The 19,600-nt window shown below is 38.5% G+C and overlaps 1 protein-coding gene across 5 annotated transcripts in view; it reads right to left on the reverse strand.

The window, feature by feature from the left end:
* Positions 1-1,998: 1,998 nt before the first annotated feature.
* The window catches only part of LOC149256775 (uncharacterized), a 71,370-nt gene continuing 53,768 nt past the window's right edge, over positions 1,999-19,600 (reverse strand). For 2 of the 5 annotated variants that reach the window (XM_089460868.1, XM_089460867.1), the window contains exons 2-3: positions 2,456-2,569; positions 1,999-2,363 (exon numbers count right to left, since the gene is read on the reverse strand). In XM_089460868.1, the coding sequence (XP_089316994.1) occupies positions 2,200-2,363; positions 2,456-2,569 (278 nt within the window). In that variant the 3' untranslated portion in view covers positions 1,999-2,199. The remainder of the gene's footprint in view (positions 2,364-2,455; positions 2,570-19,600) is intronic. The other 3 variants (XM_089460871.1, XM_089460870.1, XM_089460869.1) reach the window with 2 other exon arrangements.

The raw sequence follows: 19,600 nt of genomic DNA on the forward strand, positions 1-19,600 counted from the left end.
ATGAGTTGCACATGGAGGTGGGGGGTGCCTCGAGTAAGTGTTGTACCATGGAAATAAGTTAGATCTCCTATCAAAACCCATCTTGATAAGAACATAATGAAAAACTAGAAGTTGCACCTAGATTTAAAATTACAACACACCAAGAATGGACTATAACATGGTAAAAACTATTCAAACCATAGGAGGGAGTTTCTCCATCAAATATGTATGTAGTATCCCCCTACTCTAACTTCATCATCAAACACATTTGCGCCTAGGTGGTGCCACTCAATGTTAGAATATCAAGTCATGTCAACTATGGAAGTCCAACCAATTGAAAGTGCACTACAACAACACACATCATCTAACCACATCAAGGTCATAGGAGAAGGAGGTGGTAAAAATGATAACCCATCCAATCATAAAGTATATCCCACCACATCTAACATAAGAGGAACATGTAAAACACCCCTCCTAGTAACAAAAGTAATACATCATCATTATGGGCATGTCACTAGAAAACCCCACAAAACATTAAACATCTACTTGAAAATACCATCATCTAATTACTTGTGGGGATATAACCACCATATAAAAACAAGATGTAACTCAAAAGTCATAAACGTTTATACCAAAAACACATCATAAATTAGATAGCATGCTCCATAACTAACAAATATACAAACTAAGGGAGATCAACTAAGCAAACACACGAAAGGAACACTAAGTGAAGGGAGAGATCAACTAGGCAAGCACAAACAAAAAGAAGCCTTAGTGAAGGTAGAAGAATCTGAAGTTTATAGGTATGGCAACCAGGAAAAAAGGCTTCAACAATTGGACATAATCAAAGAAAAATATTGTTGGAATGGTGGATATAGTCAAATTCAAACCATCTCAGAAAAAAAGGCTTCAACAATTGGACATAGTCAAAGAAAGATATTGTTGGAATGGTGGATATAGTCAAATTCAAACCATCTCACGTTCGATTCGGTTTAATTATTACGGTGGAACTTCTGAAAAGCGGTCGTAGAAAGCTGACACAAAAAGAGATTGATGTTTTTGCAGATTTTCTTCAAAGTGATACAGCGAAGAAATACAGTACTCATGTTAGGCAGTTGCTTCGCGACATTACAACAATGGCTGCTTCTCGCTAGAAATGATGATGCTACGCTGAGTCCAGGGGCAAGATTGTGTGAGGCTTTGTAAGCTTGAACGTTTTACAAAACAATTTTGAAATCATTTTTAATTTTCTTTACAGTATTTTTTAAAATTTACACATAATTCAACAATTTGATTAGCTAAATGCAACCCAAATCAATAAACTAATTTACAGAGATTTAATTCTCTTGATGAGATTTGCGCAAATTTAACTATCCAATGCATAAAAAATCAAGCTATTTATAAATGAAAATTTATATTATAAATTAAAGTCAAGCTGTTTATAAATGAAAATTTAAACACGAAATTATTTAATTCTAATAATAATAAAAATTATTTATAAATGACTCTAATTCATAAGATGAAATAGACTTTTTATTTGATATTCATCTCAATTTCTAATTATTGAAAATATTTATGCTGAACGTTTCCTTAGATTCTATTTCACCCAGAAATTTACACTGGGGTCACCGTGTCATTGAGATGCAATGTTGTGATTGATCAACAATTACTGAGAAAATTGTGTAATCAAATTTTATAATTTGTATTGTCTGGATCTATGTATAATCACAAAATCGAGAAAATTGTGTAATCAAATTTTATAATTTGTATTTTGTCTGGATCTATGTATAATCACAAAATCGTGATGGTTCAAGCGCACAGTAGAAACACAATGTGCATTTAAATTTGGATTTGAATGCGTACCTCCAAGTTGGAGTCAATGGGACACAGTGCATAATAGAAGTTGAGGATACACCTGTACGTAAAAACCTCGTGTAATGCTTTATGTAAATATTTGTATGTGATATGAGGATGTTTTGTATTAGAGATATGAGCTATAAGGTAATGGTGGGATCGATCTAAAGTTTGATTTTGTGTTTTGGGTCCACACTAAATATATTTATTTATTTGGAAGTTCGAGTGAGATGCATCAAGCGGTGCTGTTGCCAGATTGCCACCCAAAATCTAAAACAAGACTTGGAGGGATGTACAAAGTTACAAACAGTCCCAGGTTACACAAACTTATCATAGTAGGTACATATGTATCGAGAATCTTGTTCTTCAGATGTTACTTTCAAAAGAGGTTTCAAAATTTTTATGCAAGTCCCCATAGCTATGCTCCTTCTCCAAGGGTCCGTTTGGAAGTACTAATGTATAGAACTGCCGACAAACATAACAAATTAAGAGAGCAACTGTCCAAAGAATCTGAGAAAATACCAGATGGGCTTTAAGAAACAACATATGGGGTATGAGAACTCAGAAAACGTCTATGAAGTTCATGAACCAAGAAAAAAGGTATCAAAAGATGGCATATTACCGTTATTTCCTCTAATAAAAGCATCGCCGTACTTGTTCTTTAGTTGGCCATTGACATATTCTTCTGTCTGCTCCATTGCTATATTCATATACCCATCTAAACAAGCCAGTATGCCTGCAGGCAGAAGAAAAGTTTTTCAGTTATCAAAGTAATAGCTTTGAAATCATTTAATAAAAAAGCGTCAGGATTGTCTTGAAAAACTAAGTTTTTCAAGGCATCTATTTCTAAATCAATGCTTATTCGACCCACATCTATCCCCGTTGAACATTCTAAGTCCTCTCAAACAAGTCAACGTTGGATAGGTTTTGAGTTCCACCTCACCATTGTTTTTGTCAATATGCCCGTCCTTAATCATTTCGTTTGGAAAACTATGGCTAACTGGCTATTTTCCACCACAACGGCATAAACTAAGCTGCAAATTGATTGGTTGACAGACAACTGAACCTCCCCTAATATGCCCCAGTGGAAAGTGTACTGAGATAAAATACGCATCTGTCCAGACCATAACTGATACGTTCTCAAAAACATCGTATTGCACCGGCTGATGCAATTGATCATAAACAAAATAAATGGTCTGTGCCATAATGGTAGATAAATCAAGACAACGAGTCATTTCCAGAATTTTATTGATAAAAATTCCAGATATGTTGACTAAATTCTTCCCTTTTAAGTGTTATATTGTACCAATTGATACATTCTTTATTAAAATTAAACAAGATGTCAAGACAAAATAAAATCAGATCCACTTCTGACTGGTAGATAAATCATGATAAGCAGACTCATCTTCCCTAAAGATTATAAGGAAATCAGTCAGGAATTCTGTTAAACATAAATTCAATCATATTCAGTAAATTCTCGCTTTTTCTACTAATAACAATTGAATGGGTGAGAGAACTAGTGGTTGGCACCCTAATCCTTAAATATACATTACTGAATTTTCTAACTGATTAAGAATATTCCTAAGAGCTCATCAATAGTAAAAGACATCTCAGAAATTCTGCCCATATATGTTTCAAGTCGCATTAAAAGAACTTCACTTAGATGTATGGTTTTTAATGCCCCATTATAAGAACCAAACAATGTCAATGTCATCACATTCTAAACTCCAGCCTACAGTATATAACGGCCACCACCCTACATCCTTGTACAGGCAAGTTGGGCACTTTTCAGAGACTTCTTCCATATTTGCAACTAGAAGAATCATTCTCTTCTCACCTTATTGATATTGCTATTTTAGAAGTTTCAAACAGTCAAAAACTTCCTTGTTATCAGCATTTCCAAATTCCTCTTCATCAGTCTCATATGTAAAACCCAAGGTTAAAAACAAGGGCCCTGCAAAATATGCAGTGTTACACAGAGACGTGTTCCCCAAGGGTACCGGACACGCTCCAAAGACGTGGATACTCCAAAGGGGGTTCCCCCACATCCTCTTTTTGGGGATGCAAGAAAATGCAACAGGGAACATCCCCTTCATAAAAGGAGATCCCATGCTACCTTTTTGTTAGACACCTAATCCATAAGGGTTATGGTGTGGAATAAGAAGCATCACAAGAAGTCTAAAAGACTTTGGAAGATGAATCCAACGCAGTCAGAACATTGTAATTAAATGTGTATCATATTAATGAAAAAGCATTCACGCCTATTCTTTCATCTGTGGTTTGCAGCCTAACACTTTTTACAAAAGTCTGCTGGTTTGAACACCCCTCACTGTTTTTTGTAATTACTAGTAATATTAATTTTCTTAAAGTAAAAAGATAGAAAATGAAGGATAGAGGAGAATATCAACTTCTAAAAGTTTTAACACTACCATTAATTGTTCCAAGATGTTTGAAAAAGTAGAATTTCATATTCCATTCCTAATTCAGCTGACTTCACAGTTTTCAGGATTTCAGGATTGCAGCATTTCCATTGAATTCTATCATGTAAGAAGGTATAGGATTGGCATTTAATCAAGAGCACCAAGCCTTTCATGTACCCTGATGTTGGTGATGTTGATTGTTGAACTCCCCTGTCATGATTTTAACAAAAATGTACCCTTCACTCAAGCCAAAATGACTGATTGGGCATCTCAAGCTTTTTCTAACATAATTTCATGCTTGGTTAGGCAGCATTACCCCTCATGCCGGCTTGAGTGATAAAGGACTTTGCATATTTGTGGCAGCATGGGGAGTATTTTTCTGCAAGTTCTGATTAGGCATATTCATAGATATCTTTGGTAGGGGCCACCTTCATTGTTGATTTGAGTTGTGGATCTACATAGACACACTCCCTCACATTGGCTGCTTATAGTCCCTAACCATCCTTAGAACACCCTTGATGTTGAGGGTAATAGTTGTGCACATCGCTTGATTGCCTGCTGAATCTTAATCCCTTTAGAACACCCTTTGAAGTTGCTTAAATGACTCCATGGCCCAAATAAATAAGGCACTGAACTCCCTTTCAATGATTACACCAAACCCCATTTTTCCCATTTCCTAATTTCATTTTCATTGTTGCTAGATTCCCATTACTCCCATTCATACTATATGAAATGAACCTAGTGACCAATATGGAAACCTCCATTGGCTAGTAACCTCTTCCTCAGTCTAAAGTGCAGTGGAGAGTTGGTGAAGTGACAATGACCGATCTCCTCGTTCCACAAGGCTAGTACCCTATCTTTGGGAATTCAATCCAAGGGTGCTGTAAGATTCCAAACAAGGAAACTACCCAATTTACCGCAAATTTCTGAGTTCTTTCAATGAATATTTCAGCTAGAAATTTTGTCAAACATGTCACACGCAAACTGCTGTAGGTGTATCTTTTAATTTTGTTTTTCCAGAACAAATTATACAGTGCTCAAGCACTAAAACAGACTTCAAAAACCTTTATATCAGACCCAGAATTTAACACACAGTTGATATATAACAATATGTAAATTGCATTATCACACAAGCAGTCTCTTCTTCCTTGAAATTTGAATATACAGATAGCAAATAGGAACAATAGAACCTGATAATTATTCCAGCAAGCAGAACTGAATACAATGGGTTATTTCGTGGAGGACTTCAGCTCCCAACGACCAAGAACAAAGAGAGAAATTATTTCTTGAAATCTCAGTGACCAAGACAAGCTACGGAACTCTCCTCTGGAAGCTTCAGCACCTACTTTCTTCTAACAGCGGCCATATCAGCTATCATTAACTCCAATGCAGCTCAGAAAATAAGCAATGGGGACTGATACACGCACAGTAGGGATAATCTCTGGCTCTGGTTCGAATCAGCCCAGCAAACATGTCCCTTGGTGTACTGCATTTACCCAGCTCTGTGTACAAAATGTAGTCTTCTTACAGTCCAAAAATTGTGGTCTCTTTGGATGTGGATTTGACCAGGATGAGAGTAAAATACTTGGCCCCTTATTTGAGCAGACAATCTGTCCTCCCTTATCAACGTTTGGACCAGAGTTTGTGGCATAAACTCGTCCCAAAAACACTTCAGCATACAGTGGTGCCTTGGCTCCTCAAATGACCCAAAAAATCGTATTCTTTAGCAGTATGAAGTCTGGGTACTAAATCGACTCGTTCAGATGAGCTTGAAGCTGTGGTTCTCCATGGTTCTCTCAACCTCGACATTTCTCGGGAAATTTGTTCTCCATTGAAGCTCTACCGTGAAATCTGAGTTATTTCACTCTCGGACTAGGGGGTGTCGTCGCAACACCGAATTCCGCTATAGCAACTAGGGCTCCAAAGCCCTTAGCTTCCTCTTCCAACTATCTCCAAGAGTTCTCTCTTCAAACTCACACAATGTCCGAATGCACGAATGATTTAGAGTCTCCTCAATTCCCTTCTTTAATGAGTTTAGGACTGCCTTTTCATCTTCGCCTTCCCTCTTGTCTTTTCATCTTCATTTTCTTTTTTTTTCTCTTTATTAATTTTGTTTTCTTTTTATTGAATTCTTTTTTATAAAGTCACTTTATAATACTCCACTCTATTAAGTTAAAGTGACATCCAACTTGCCTAGGAAATTTCATCATTTCTCCTTCTTTAATAAAGTTTTTTTAGGCAAATTTAAGTCCCCTTATTAATTATTTCACCACTTTAGCCTTTGGGAACCACTTTAGGCTAGCGGACTCCATCATAAGCTTCCTATGGGGATAGGGACATTACAGGTGCCATGTGGTAACAAACAGTTTTATCCAAAATGAAGTGTGTTGATTGACATCTCTAGAAGATCAAGGTAGAGGCAAAGGCTAAACAGGGAGGCAATGGGTGATACTAATGATGTGGACCCAATATAAGAAATGAAATTGATGATATGTAGTCATGCATTGTAGCACAAAGTTCTATTCAATTACAGAGGCCATTTTGAACCTCAATGCCTATGTATTTCATTTCAGATATTTATCATGATTCGCACTTAGTTCTATTTTGCTATGTTAGTACTTATATGCTATACACATGAGCAAACTCGCATATTCAGTGCCTAATGGTTTGGATATACATTGAATCTAATAACGTTGGTTACATGTAATGATGAATGATATTGCCACATTGTTATGTATAAGATTTCAATGAGTTATGTTTTAGTTTTCATATATTCAATTTATATTTCTTTATATTTCAGGAAGAGTCCCCTATGTCAAAAACACCAATGTGTTGGAAATAGTACCAAGGAGAGGTATTACTAGGCATTTATCTCTTTTAACCTAGTAGACACATTAATAACTTTTATCTTGGTGACATTTATGAGTTAAATTAATGTCATGGGTGGAAAAAGTACTTGAAAGTATTGATCCGGATTTAAGCAGGAACGCAATAGATTACAGAGATAACCATAAATTCAGAGATGCAATAACCATAAACACATAGATGCAGCGGAAATAATGCTTCATTTCATTAATGGAAAATACTAAAATATGCTTACAACCAGAAATGGAAATAAACCAGCTAGGGCAATGGTAGCTTATCTTTGAGAAGAGATGTGCGGCTACATGCCTCTGAACTGTTCCGAACTGAATTACAATAAGGCTCGAAGGCCTATTTATTGTTGAGAAACAATGGAAAACCCTTCACATCCCGAAACCTAACCCTAGAAGATGAAACGCCAAATAGTGGGCCCCGTTTGGGTAAATTGGTACATCAATTTCCCGGAGTCGTAACTTTGGCATACGATCTCCGTTTGACGCGTACAATAGCTCGTTAGAAAGATCTATCCGAGCACTACCACTTTGGGAAGGGCAACATCGGTCTGTAGACACATGTTGCCCCAGATTCCCAAAAAAACGTCGTTTAGGGCCTCAAAACGGCTCCGGAAGTTCAGGACCGAAAAACTGCTAAAAATAGTAAGTTGTGCTACAATTTAGGAAACTGAAAAGACTGAAAGAGACAGTTGTGGGGGTCCAAATGGGTTGGTGGGTGGCCACCAACATCCACCTGGATCAAGTATTGTACCATGTTTTTTTTCTAATATTAAAGTCACTTGTACTTTATAAAGTGACTTTATGTGTGAAGTACATAATGTACTTTTCTAATATTAACGTGAGGTGAAAAATCGCTTTATGAAAAAAAGTAAAAAAAGGTACACAACTTGAAATAGGTACTAGGAGACATTTAAGTAATGGGGCCAATGTGTGAGGGGGGGTCAATTGAGAGAGTTAATCTCAACCACACCTTGAAATTTGGAGATTAAATCTCATACATTGAATCTTAGGTTTACAGATTCAATCTTTTCTAAGAGACAAAAGCAGAAAAGGGAGGCTCATTCTTCACTTCACACTTGAGAGAGCATGAGGAGAAGAGGAGAAGAAAAACTTCAAGAAGAATTTGCAGCAAGAGGAAGGCTCGAATTCCAAGGAGGGGTGCTAGGGCACAAATTTCGAGGGGAAGGAGGCAGCACAAAAATCAAGGAAAAACGACTCGGATTTCTAGGGGAGAGAGAGAGAGAGAGGGGCATGAAAATCAAGGAACACAACATCCAAATTGTAGCACAAATTTCGAGGTACCTGAGCATGAAATTCAAGGGAGGTTGATACGTTGTTCTGGCCCAAAATTAGAGGCAGAATTTTCAGGATTGCTGCTACAAGCAGCGTGATTTTCGAGGAGGGTTCCAGCGATTGCCTCACATGAATTTTGAGGTGCTGCAATCACCCATCAGTGCAGAATTCGAGACAGAATTGGCACAGAAATCGAGGCAGAATTATGGGCACAAAAATCGAGGAGCTGAGCTGTGATCGAGAGCAGAAAATTTCTGGGCAAAAATTTTGTGAAAATCTGAAAAATATCAGTGGGCACAAATTTCCAGATTTGCATTTAATGCTTGAGCTGCTAAGGGAGATAAGTACTGTGATTATTTTATGTACTTAGACTAATTTTCTCAAGCAATAAAATCTTTCTTTGAAAACCAGTTTTCCCCAAGAGGCTGTGGGGTTTTTCCGGGATCACCTTGACCAAAAACTAGTGTCCCAAGCAATAGAATCCTCCTTTGAAGACCGGTTTTCCCCAAGAGGCTGTGGAGTTTTCCCGGGGTCACCTTGACCAAAAACTAATGTCTCACATGTAAATGCTTGCAAAAATTATATGTTAATTTTCAACTGATAGGAAAGTGAAAAATTGTAGAAGTGTTCTTTGAATGTTTACAATTAATACATACTGAAATTTATATCAGCGTGACAAAACATGTGGGTTGGGCCTAAACAACAAATGCAAACTTGTAAATTGGGTTAAGGGTGCAGATCATAATTTTTCTAGATGGTATCAGAGCAAAATTGAGCCAACTTGAAGCTTAAATCTTCATTTTCAGTGAGCTGATAAAGAGGGCAGCAAGCTACTAAAGTCTTCAAACAGTGAACCATACCTTTGAAACTTTGTCAGTGTGACATCTTTCTCCACTAGAGTCTCACAAGTGAAGGATGAGTTAGCTGTCGTTAGCGAGGTTGTTCCAGAGGAGCAATTTGTTGGGTCCCTATAATACTAATGATTACCCCATTACTATTGTAGTTGCATCCCTTATTAATATTGTTGTGCCCCTATTATCCCCAAATTGTTATTACTGTGCCCCATAGAATCCCTCTATTGTTATTTTTGTGGCTTTATATTATTATTGTTAGGTCGGCTGGGTTATATTATGACTCCTTAGACTCCTATATATATAAAGGAGGTTTTGTCATTTGAATCATCCAAGAATTATTCATTTATGTAATGTAAAGGAGGTTTCCCCCTCGAAGAGGTTGAATTCTAAGGCGATTATCTATCTTTTCTATCTTTTCTTGGGCTAGTTTCATAGCATTTGGTATCAGAGCTTTGGATTCTAGGGTTTTGCTGCTCCAAATAGGTCATCGTGGCATTTTCACTATAACTTTTTTTTCTGCGACGTTTCAGAAGCTAAAAAAAAAACCCATTTGAGAAGACATCTCGCTGAACGTCGGGTCCGAATTTCATAGCTTTTCGCACTATATTTGCGGAGATATGATCTGAGGAAGTTGGTCTTTTTGTAGACTCCTGAATTACATTCCAAACAGGTGACCTGGGGAAAATCGTCATAACTTTCTCTCTGAGCATTGGATTGAAATTTCGTAAGAAGTTACAAAAAGAGGACGGACTATAGTTTCTTGTAGATATTTTTCAAAGCCAAAGGTCGAAACAGTGACTCGTGGCACGTTGTACAAGTTTGATGTATTGAACTAGTCTATAATCAAGTCACTGTGGGAGATTTCGCATAACTCTTCCTTGGAGAATCCAATTTGGGTCAGACTGGTGGCATTGGAAAGAGGACTCAGAGGGCTACTGCAGGTCGCAATTTCAAAACTTGATGATCAAAAAGTACAGTGATACATCAGAGGCAATATCGAGCTCCTACAAAGTGAAAAAAGGTGTGTAGATTTTTTTAAATTTTTGCTTAAGCTTGGTTTGAAAATTTATTTTGAAAGAATTCAAAGGGCATAGTAGAGCATTATTATCGGTAATTGATGCCCCGAGGAAAGAAAATGCAAACACCTAGTAAGCAACCTGAAAGCTCTAGCATGACTCATGAAGAAGAGGAAGAAATGCTACATGATATATCAAAATTACAAGAACAAGTGCAACAAATGTCACTCTCACAAAAGCTAACAGAAGCTAAGATAAATGGCGTGGAAGCTAAGATGAATGGCATGGAAGCTAAGATGGACAACTTGAAGATAGATTTGAACACAAATTTGAAAACAAGCATGGCAGATTTGAAAACAGATTTGACAAATTTTCTACAAGAAATACTTACTAATGGTGAAAAGGTAGTAAAGGAAACTCATGATGCGAACAAAAGAAATGTTAATCATGATTTCTTAGACTCTAATGTGGGATCGAAGACCCACCATATTCCAAAAATCGATATGAGGAAGTTTGATGGCAAGGATCCCGCAACATGGATATTACAAATGGAGCAATTTTTCGATCTCAATAATGTGCAAAACACACAAAAGGTACGTATTGCAACTTTATATTTGGAACCAAATCAGTTTGTATGGTATCAATGGCTTTGCTCTCGTAAACAAATTATCACTTGGGCAATTTTTACGGAAGAATTGATAGCACATTATGAGGATACAAAAAACAACACTTTTTTTAGCCAATTGATAAGTCTCAAACAAAAGGGTTCAATAATGGAGCACATTGAGGAGTTCCAAAAATTGAACATAAGGGTAAAAAATATTCCAGAGGAGCATAGGATTGATGTGTTCATAGGGAATTTAAAGGATAATATCCAACATGATGTTCGCCTTTGGGAACCTGATTCATTAGAGAAGGCATTCAGGTTGACAAGAAAAATGGAAAGCAAAATTATGGCAACCAGGAAGCATACCACTCACAACTATAAAGATGGAAGTGTGGTTGCCCCTAGTCTTCCACAACCTATAAGGTTGACACCACAACAATTGGAAGAAAAAAGAGCAAAAGGGCTTTGTTACAGTTGTGATAGCAAATACACTAAAGGTCATAAGTGTGCTGAGAAGAAATTATTCTACATAGATTGCGAAGAGGAAAAAGAAAAGGAGCAAGAAAGGTCAAAAGAAGAAGATATACTCCAGGAACAAAGCCTAGATAAAGAAGAAATGAATCCGACCATATCTTGTAATGCATTGGTAGGAATTACCACTCCTCAAACCATCAAGATAGAAGGACAAATCAAGAAGAAAAAGGTAATAGTGTTGATTGATTCAGGAAGTACCCACAATTTTATTCATTGTAAGGTAGCAAAAGAATTGAATTGCTTCTTATATCCAGCACCAGAGTGTCAAGTGATGGTTGCAAATGGAGGAACAATAAATTGCTCTGGAAAGTGCCATAATATCAAGCTATCGATGGGAGAATATGTATTGACTAGCCCAATGCTTTCCATTCCAATGGGAGGTGTTGATGTTGTACTAGGAGTCCAATGGCTACAATCCTTGGGTACAATAGCTTTTAATTTTCAAGAACTTTTCATGAAATTTTCCGTGGAAGGAAAGGAAGTTGAATTAAGGGGTATTGCAGGGAAACCGGGAAAGATAATTAGCTCTAATGGTATGACAAAGCTTCTAAAAAAGAAACAAAGGGGTGTAATTGCACAATTATGTTCGCTAGATGTTTCCACATTGCAATCATCTATTTCTCCAGATCTCCAAAAAGTCTTGGACAATCATTCCAAGGTATTTGAGACTCCCAAAGGTCTCCCACCTATTCGTGATCATGATCATGCTATTCATTTGATTCCAGGAAGTGTTCCTCCAAACATCAGGCCGTACAGATATCCCTATGCCCAAAAGAGTGAAATTGAACGTATGGTTGCAGAAATGCTAGAGGCTGGTATAATTCAACCGAGTCAAAGTTCTTTCTCTGCTCCAGTAGTATTGGTGCACAAGAAGGATGGATCATGGCGCATGTGTCCGGATTATAGGGAGCTCAACAAGCTCACTATTAAAGATAAGTTTCCCATTCCCGTCATTGATGAATTACTGGATGAATTGCATGGATCAATTTACTTCACCAAGTTGGATCTTCGTTCAGGATATCATCAAATCAGAATGAAGACATTCCGAAAACAGCATTTAGAACTCATGAGGGTCATTATGAATTTTTGGTCATGCCTTTTGGCCTTACCAATGCACCTTCAACATTTCAAAGTTTGATGAATTCCATTTTCAAACCATTCCTTAGAAAATTTGTGTTAGTATTTTTTGATGATATACTAATCTACAGCAAGTCTTGGAAGGATCATGTTGAACATGTTGACAGGGTGCTACAACTATTGGAGGAGAAACAATTATATGCAAAAAGATCCAAATGTTTCTTTGGAGTACAAGAGGTGGAATATCTGGGTCATATTGTATCTCATGAAGGAGTTAAGGTAGACCCTAGCAAAATTAAAGCCATTAAGGAATGGAAAATCCCCACATCCATAAAGCATCTGCGAGGATTTCTCGGGTTGACAGGGTATTATCGCAAGTTTGTTAAGAATTATGGGAGAATAGCAGCACCTCTAACAACATTATTGAAGAAAGATGCATTTTCATGGACTCCAGAAGCAACAAAGGCCTTCGAACATCTTAAAGAGGCAATGTGCCAAGCACCGGTCTTAGCTACACCGGACTTCACAAAAACCTTTATTGTGGAATGTGATGCTTCAGGAAATGGAATTGGTGTTGTTTTAATGCAAGATGAAAGACCCATTGCTTTTGAAAGTCGTCCAATCAAGGGAAAGTTTTTACACAAAGCTATTTATGAGAAGGAAATGTTGGCAATACTCCATGCACTTAAGAAATGGCGACCCTACCTAATGGGAAGACACTTCAAGGTAAAAACGGATCATGATAGCCTTAAATACTTTTTAGAACAAAGATTATCCTCTGAAGAGCAACAAAAGTGGGTCACAAAGATGTTGGGTTATGACTTTGAAATCATCTACAAAAAAGGGAAGCAAAATGTGGTGGCAGATGCACTCTCAAGAAAGGATGAGGATGTGGAAGCATTGTTGTGCGCCATTTCTATTATCCAACCAGATTGGATAAACGAAGCAAGGGAGGAATGGAAGAATGACGAAGAATGCCTCATGATTCCAGTACGTCTGATACATTTAGCTGGCAAAATGATTCTTTATGGTACAAAGATCGCTTATACCTCTGTAAGAATTCCCAACTAAAACAAAAGATTCTTATGGAATTGCACACTTCTCCCTTAGGAGGGCACTCAGGATTTTTAAAAACTTACCACAGGGTTAAGAAGGAATTTTTTTGGGATGGCCTTAAATCGGATATTCAAAAATTTGTGGCGGAATGTTTGGTTTCCCAACAAAATAAAGTTGAAACAATTAAGACACCCGGTCTATTACAACCTTTATCCATTCCAAGCCAACGTTGGGAGGAGGTTTCAATGGATTTTATCACAGGTTTACCCAAGTCTGAGGGAAAGAGTGTCATCATGGTGGTAGTTGACAGACTTACCAAGTATGCACACTTTTGTGCATTATCACATCCATTTAAAGCCAGTACAGTTTCTACTGCATTTATGGAAACAATTCAAAAGCTACATGGAAACCCAAAGATTATTGTAAGTGACAGAGATCCCATTTTCACTGGAAATTTTTGGACAAAATTATTTTCTTGTCTTGGTACTCAGTTAGCTCATAGCTCATCTTATCATCCTCAATCTGATGGGCAAACTGAGATAGTAAACAAATGTTTGGAAGGATATCTTCGTTGCTTTGTATCTGATAAACAGACACAATGGGTCAAATGGTTGCCTCTGGCTGAATGGTGGTATAACACTTCCTTCCATACAGCAACAAAAATGACCCCATTTATGGCACTTTATGGATATCAACCACCATCCATCACATCATATTTAAGAGAAAATTCTAAGGTTCAAGCAGTGGAACATCACATCGAACATCAACAACAAGTCCTCCAACTCTTAAAGGATAACCTCGTGTTGGCACAGAATAGAATGAAACAACAAGCAGATCAACATCGCAGCGAAAGAAGTTTTGATGTAGGTGATTGGGTATTCCTACGGCTACAACCATATAAGCAAATGTCCCTCAAGCAAGCTAAGAAGGATAATAAATTATCACCAAAGTATTATGGTCCGTACAAGGTGTTGCAAAAGATTGGTACTATGGCATACAAATTGGAGCTTCCTGCAGCTTCTCGATTGCACCCAGTTTTCCATGTTTCATGTTTAAAGAAGGTTATAGGCGACAAGCTCCCAGTTCAAACAATATTGCCAGAACTTGACGAGGAAGGAAAAATTATATTGGAACCGGAAGCAGTCACAGAAACAAGAACTCGACAGCTACGAAATCGATCAATTTCGGAGTATCTTATCAAGTGGAAGAACTTATCCGCTGAAGATTCCACATGGGAGGATGAGAATTTTATACAGAAGCATCCAGAACTACTCAAGCGTTGAGGACAACACTTTTTTGAAGGAGAGGGGCATGTTGGGTCCCTATAATACTAGTGATTACCCCATTACTATTGTAGTTGCATCCCTTATTAATATTGTTGTGCCCCTATTATCCCCATATTGTTATTATTGTGCCCCATAGAATCCCTCTATTGTTATTTTTGTGGCTTTATATTATTATTGTTAGGTCGGTTGGGTTATATTGTGACTCCTTAGACTCCTATATATAGAAAGGAGGTTTTGTCATTTGAATCATCCAAGAAATGTTCATTTATGTAGTGTAAAGGAGGTTGCCCCCTCGAAGAGGTTGAATTCTAAGGCGTTGATCTATCTTTTCTATCTTTTCTTGAGCTGGTTTCATAACACAATTGGTCATGATTGCCTTAGATGGATTCACCGAGAAGTGTGATGGCATTATCCATGGGTTGGTGGCCAGAGAGCACTTTCATGGTTGGAGGAGGATGTGGGACGATTTCATCCAAGAGGAGATCGGAAGGAGTGTGAGAGGAGGCAGCAAAAGTAGTGGGGGAGGTGAAGAGGAGAATGTTTTTCTTGCACCAAAGGGCAAGAAGATCAAGGGATCCTCTAGTGGAGCAAAGCAAGATAAGGGAAGTAGAAGGCTAAGGAGAAGGACATGAGCAAAGTGAAATGCTTTGCTTGTGGGAAGATGGGTCACTATGTTGTTTTGTGTCCCAACAAAAAGGGTAAGAAGAAACAGGGAGTTGTTGTTTTAGCAGATGTGGATGATTTTGCGGCTATGTTTGATTCAGAGTGTGCTTTGGTGGTGAGTTTAGCCACTCATGTCACATCTTCCTGTGCATAGTTCATAGGCAATAGAGCATCCTGCCATATGACCGGATTTAGAGAGCACTTCATGAGCCTTTTAGATAATGATATTGACTTGGAAGCTGTGCTTGGCGACAACACCAAAGCCACAACGGCAAGTATGGGGACAGTTTCATTTCAAAGGGAGTCATCACATCCTCTAAAGGTGAAAGATGTTCTTTATGTTCCAGGGTTGAAGAAGAGTTTGATATCAATCTCTAGCTTAGAGGACGAGGAGTATGAAGTATTGTTCCAAAAGGGACAAGTGTCGATATATCCTAGAGGATCCAGTATTGAGTCCGCTCGTGTGATTGGAGCTCATAATGGGAGACTATACAGAGTTATATTTCAGCCTCTTAGAGCTGTGGTAGCGCACACCAGTAGCAGTGATTTATGTGAGTTGTGGCAGAGGAGTATGGCCCACTTGCACCATGGAGCTTTCAAGATGTTGAGGAAGATGGTTACAGGGTTGTCTGACTTCAACACAGAGCATCATGATGTGTGCAAGGGTTGGGCTTTGGGAAAGTACACCAAGACACCTTTCCAGAGCAGTGACAACAGAGTTGTAGGTATCCTTGATTTGATTCATTCTTATGTATGTGGTCCTATGTCCCATGTTTCATTGAGTGGATATGAGTATGTGACATTCATTTATGACCACTACAAGAGGACCTGACTTTATTTCCTGAAGACTAAGGATGAGGTCTTCTGGCGATTCCAAGAGTTTAAGGCTCTTGTGGAGAACCAGACATGGAGGCAAATCAGGGTGTTGAGATCAAACAATGGGGATGAGTACACTTTTGCGGAGATGAGGGATTTTTGTGGTAGTGTTGGCATCAAGAGGGAGCCCATTGTGCCTTACAACCCTCAGCAAAATGGGGTGGTAGAGAGGAAGAACAGGACCATTGTGGGTGCAGCTAGAGCTATGTTACATGATTAGCGTTTACCTTTCTTCTTGTGGGTCGAGGCATGTAACATTGTTGTTTATTTGCAGAACAGGAGCCCACATGGAGTCTTGGGGAGCAAGACTCATGAGAAGGTGTATACCGGCGAGAAGTCGGAAGTTGGGCACATCAAGATATTTGGGTGCCTTACATATTCACACATCCCCGAGGAGAAGAAGACGAAGTTGGAACCCACTGCAGAGAGGGGTATCCTAGTGGGCTGCAGTGAGACCAGCAGAGCCTATTGTATATATCTTCATGCATAGAGGAAGATAGTCCTAAGGAGGGATGTGACATTTGAGGAGATGAGGGATTTTAGGAGGTCTCGGGAGGTTGATCAGGTAGAGCAGCAGACTCCTCAGCGAGGGGCCACACCACAGGTTTCAGGGGCATTAGGTGGTACATCAAGATCAAGAGGTTCACCTTCTTCAGGGGTGACAAGTTCACAGGGCACAATTTCGCCTGGTATCAACTTCCCTGGTGCGGGTTCATCAGGCACAGTATCTCAAAGTTCAGGATCTCCTTTGGTTATTTCAGAACCTTCCTCGCCGGGAGGAGAGACGCCAGTTGAGGATTTTCCCATACCACCACAGGAGACTACTGTAGGGAAGAGGAAGCCAAAATGGCTTCGGGAGACCCTGAAGGAGGCTTACGAGGCAGTGGGGAGACCCAAGTGGTCAATGAGGGAGAGTAGATCGCCAGAGAGGTTGGGTAGCTTTGTGGCAGAGGTTGTGGAGAGTCGAGACAGAGCCAACTAGTTTTGAGGAGGCTGCTAGACAATAGATCTGGAGAGATACCATGGTGGAGGAGTATGCCTCTATCATGAAGAATGATGTCTGGGAGGTAGTGCCACGTCCTGATGGGAAGTCAGTTGTGACTTCCAAGTGGCTCTAAAAGGTCAAACATGTTGCAGATGGCAGCGTTGAAAAGTTCAAAAGCTCAGTTTGTGGCGTGGGGGTTCTCACAGGTAGAGAGAGTTGACTATGAGGAGACATTTCCATCGAGAGCTCGTTATACTTCCATTAGAGCAGTGATATCTATAGCAGTTGAGATGGGATGGAGGATTCACCAGATGGATGTGAAGACCACCTTTTTCAATGGTGTTATACAAGAGGAGGTGTACATTGAATAGGCTGAGGGCTTTGAGTTGCATGGGAGGGAGTCTCATTTTTGTAGGTTGAAGAAAGCTTAGTATTGACTGAAGCAAGCATTGAGAGCATGTTACAAGAGGATAGATGCCTACTTGCAGCAGATGGGTTTCCAGAAGAGTGATGCAGATCCGAACCTATACTTTATTCTAGTAGGTGACAATCCACTCATTCTGGTACTATATGTGGATGACTTGTTTATTACAGGAGAGGACAATCTCATCCGACACTATAGTTACCAAACTCGAATTTAAATTCGAATTCGATTAGATAGAGAAAATATATAAATTCGAATTCGAATTTGATTAGATAGAGAAAATATTTGACCTTATATTTGATTTTATATATTTTTTCCCATACCATTATATATATTTTTTAATTTATATAAACAATCATTATATTTCAAACTTTAATGAAAATTTATGAAAAAGTTAACATCATCTTTTTCAGAGGCCCGTGAATATCGGAAATGACCTGTGAATATCGGAAGTGACAGCCCACTCCAGCCGAAGTGGTCGAAAGCTTTGAGCCCAATGTATGGATTTCGAATCGAACGAATTATTCACGGCGCCGAACCAAATCAACGAATTTACGATTTTTTTTTTTCCCGGTACTGTAGAAATTTCTGTTTTCCCACCCCGGTTTTCAGTTTCACCTTATTTCTCCCATGTAGTTAAATGCCCTTTCCCATAACCATACATTTAACAAGATGAAAAAATAAATATTGTTGAAAACACAAATTCTGGAAATTTTACAGAATGCTGGAAATTGCAGAAATAGAAATCAGCAGTAATAAACATCCATTAAAACACATTTAAACACTGAGATTTTTGGTCAACTTGACCCTGGAAAAACCCCCTACAACTCTTGGGGAAAACCAGTTTGAGAGCTCTTCTTTATTTCTGAAAATTGCCTTTTTACAGTGAGAAATATTCAGCAAAAAATCAGTAAGCAAGTTTACAACTTATCTCTTTTCTCATGCCTCACAGCAAACAGGACAGCAATAAATGTTGTACTGCCTCCTCGATTTTCGTGCCCACTTTCAGCATTAAATACTGTTGTACGGCCTGCATTAAATGCATTGTACAAACTGCAATAAATGCGCTATATGGCCCTCGTTCAACTGCTGCCTTGGAATGTGTGCCACGCTGCTGTCTCCTTCTCCTCCCTGCTCAGAAATCTCTCTTGCTCTCTTGCTCTCCTTCTCCCAATCTACTCATGAAAGAATGAATGACCTTTTCCTCCTTTAATCTAACCCCAAGTGACTTTTGGGTGATCCAAGTGACTTTTGGGTGATCCCTAAATCCAATGGCTAAAATAGATTTAGATCAATGGCTGAGATTAAATGCTCATTTAAATCTCACTTTCTATTTTTTAATTCACCCCACTTTAATAAAGACCCACTTAGTCATTTATTTCCAAAGTCACTTTTCCTTTTGTAACTTTTCACTGACTTTATAAAAGTCACTTTAAAATTAGACTTAGTAACTTTATCACTTAAAGTCACTTTTAAATTAGATTTAACTTTATAAAAATTATAAAGTTACTTTAGGAGAAAAATTAAATTTTTTTGGACACTTTTCCCTATGCCAAAGATCAAAGCTTAAGGGAACCACCTGTCCTCCGGTACCAAATTTCAACAGGTACAGCCAAACTTTCAATGAATTTACGAATTTTTTTTCCTGGTACAACCGAACTCGATAACTATATCCGGTGCTACAAGAGAGATCTTGCTTCAGAGTTTGACATGACTGATATGGGGATGATGCATTACTTCTTGGGGTTGGAGGTTTGGCAGGAGGACGGGCACATCTTTGTGGGCCAAGGCAGGTATGCA

The sequence above is a fragment of the Pinus tabuliformis genome, chromosome 7 (assembly GCF_031772625.1).
Source record: "Pinus tabuliformis cultivar Carrire ecotype Pingquan chromosome 7, CPIR1, whole genome shotgun sequence".
Classification (NCBI taxonomy): domain Eukaryota; kingdom Viridiplantae; phylum Streptophyta; class Pinopsida; order Pinales; family Pinaceae; genus Pinus; species Pinus tabuliformis.